General features: G+C 40.8%; 1 protein-coding gene across 2 annotated transcripts in view; it reads right to left on the bottom strand.

Annotated features, from left to right (window-relative positions):
• Positions 1–608, bottom strand: part of LOC105141100 (glycine-rich protein 2-like) — a 1,112-nt gene extending 504 nt beyond the window's left edge. Inside the window, exon 1 of one of the 2 annotated variants that reach the window (XM_011048214.1) lies at positions 192–608. In XM_011048214.1, coding sequence (XP_011046516.1) covers positions 192–530 — 339 coding nt within the window. In that variant the 5' untranslated portion in view covers positions 531–608. Of the gene's footprint in view, positions 1–164 lie in introns of both variants that reach the window. The other variant, XM_011048209.1, reaches the window with a different exon arrangement.
• Between the last annotated feature and the right edge of the window lie 1,239 nt (positions 609–1,847).

Here is a 1,847-nt window from a genome sequence, read left to right on the forward strand (position 1 = left end):
CCCCCCCCCCCCCCCCCCCCCCACCCCCCCCCCCCCCCCCCCCCCCCCCGCCAGCTTGTGGACAGTCCCTGGCCATATGCCCCGACTCCCCGCAACTATAACAACCTCCACCGCCACCTCCGCCATACCCACCACCCCCCCCTCCGTATCCCGCCGCCATAACCTCCACCCCCATACCCGCCGCTACCACCTCCATATCCTCCGCCACCTCCGTAGCCTCCACCACCTCGGCCTCCGCGGCCGCCACCTCCGCCTCCATACCCACCACCACCATATCCACCACTGGATCGGATGCCCTGAACTGGGTTTCCACCAGGAGCAGTGACATTAGCAGCCTTAGTACGGCCATCGTCAGAGTTTTCAATCTCAAACTCAACCTCTTCGCCGTCTCCAAGGCTGCGATACCCTTCAGATTTGATGGAAGATTGGTGGACAAATAGATCATCACCGCCATCGTCAGGGGTTATGAAACCAAACCCCTTTTGGTCACTAAACCATTTCACCTTCCCTGTTTGCCTCTGATCGCTCATGGTGTTTTCTTGAAAACGAAAACCCTAATCTTGAAAGAGAGAGAAACAAGAAAGGGTGTGTGGTTTTTGGTTGTGTAGGTTAAGACGTATTTATACAAGGGGGATGCGAGTGACACGTCGGATTCTTGTTTTGAGAGTAACAAAGAGACGGCTGTTAGAGGAGATCAAATGGTTGGGGATTTTTGGGTTGATGGATTTGTGACCGTTTGATTAACAATAATCAGAAGAGATAGTAGGGGTAAGTTGGGAATAACGAGTTTATTTATTAGAGGATTGTCTGTCAAATGTATTTGCTAACGAGTTTTCATTGGGGTAGTTTAGGAGTGGTACAGGGTTTAGGGTTTAGTTATTATACCCGACTCCGAGTTTGACTTGGAAAAGGACTTTGGTTACTTAATTCTCGAGTTAGCTAGCGTGTTACCTGATCAGTTCAGGTTTATTACTTCGGAGAAGAAAAAAAAAAAACCTCGTTTCAGATGTTTTCCCCCCATGAATTCTTGGTCTTGGTCTGAGAAGTTAAACCAAATTAAAAATTAATTCACCAAGTCACCTTGAGTGAATTAATTGTTTAGTTCGTAATTAATACATTTAGAGCGGGTTTGGGAACATAATTACAATGCTAGGATAAAATTCGGTTTGGTTTGGAAAAGGATTTAGGATTCTACGTTTTTGGGTCAACTTCAGCCTATCAATTTTCTAAAAAAATGATGGGTCAACCTCATTTTATGTTTTATTTAAAAAAAATTCTTTGATTTTAACTTGAGATTGCAAATTAAGTAAATATTAAGAAAAATTCAAATGAAAACCTAGTTCAAATTTAGCTTTGATACATGGATTTTTTCTTAATAAATTTACTAAACCGAATCGAGATTGATAACTTGTCGAGGAAGAGAGTAGAATCGAACTTTGTGCAGAGAAGTGAAGGAAAAGTGAGGAAGTAATGCCCTTTATATGCCTGGGTAAAGAAAGAGAGCAGCGAAAAATGATTACTTTTCTTGGTTTGTTGGAGAAGCAAGTGGATGTTGATGATTATGATTACTGCGAGTCAGTTATTGAGAAACATTTATCTATAAAAACTGTATGGATATAATTGGTAGGATAATAATAAAAATTCAAAACATTTCTTTTACGGAAGATAATCTTGAGAAGATGAAGAGGAATAGAGGTGAAAAGAATTGATTCCATCCCCTTCCATTAAAAAGCTTTCTCAACAAATATTATATCTTAGATAATCAATTAATTTATTAATTTTAATAATTAAATTTATTTATTTAATTAAAATAACTAGTAACTAGTGCTTTATTCTTGATAGGTTAA

The sequence above is a fragment of the Populus euphratica genome, unplaced genomic scaffold (genome assembly GCF_000495115.2).
Source record: "Populus euphratica unplaced genomic scaffold, PopEup_1.0 scaffold3.1, whole genome shotgun sequence".
NCBI classification, from domain to species: Eukaryota; Viridiplantae; Streptophyta; class Magnoliopsida; order Malpighiales; family Salicaceae; genus Populus; species Populus euphratica.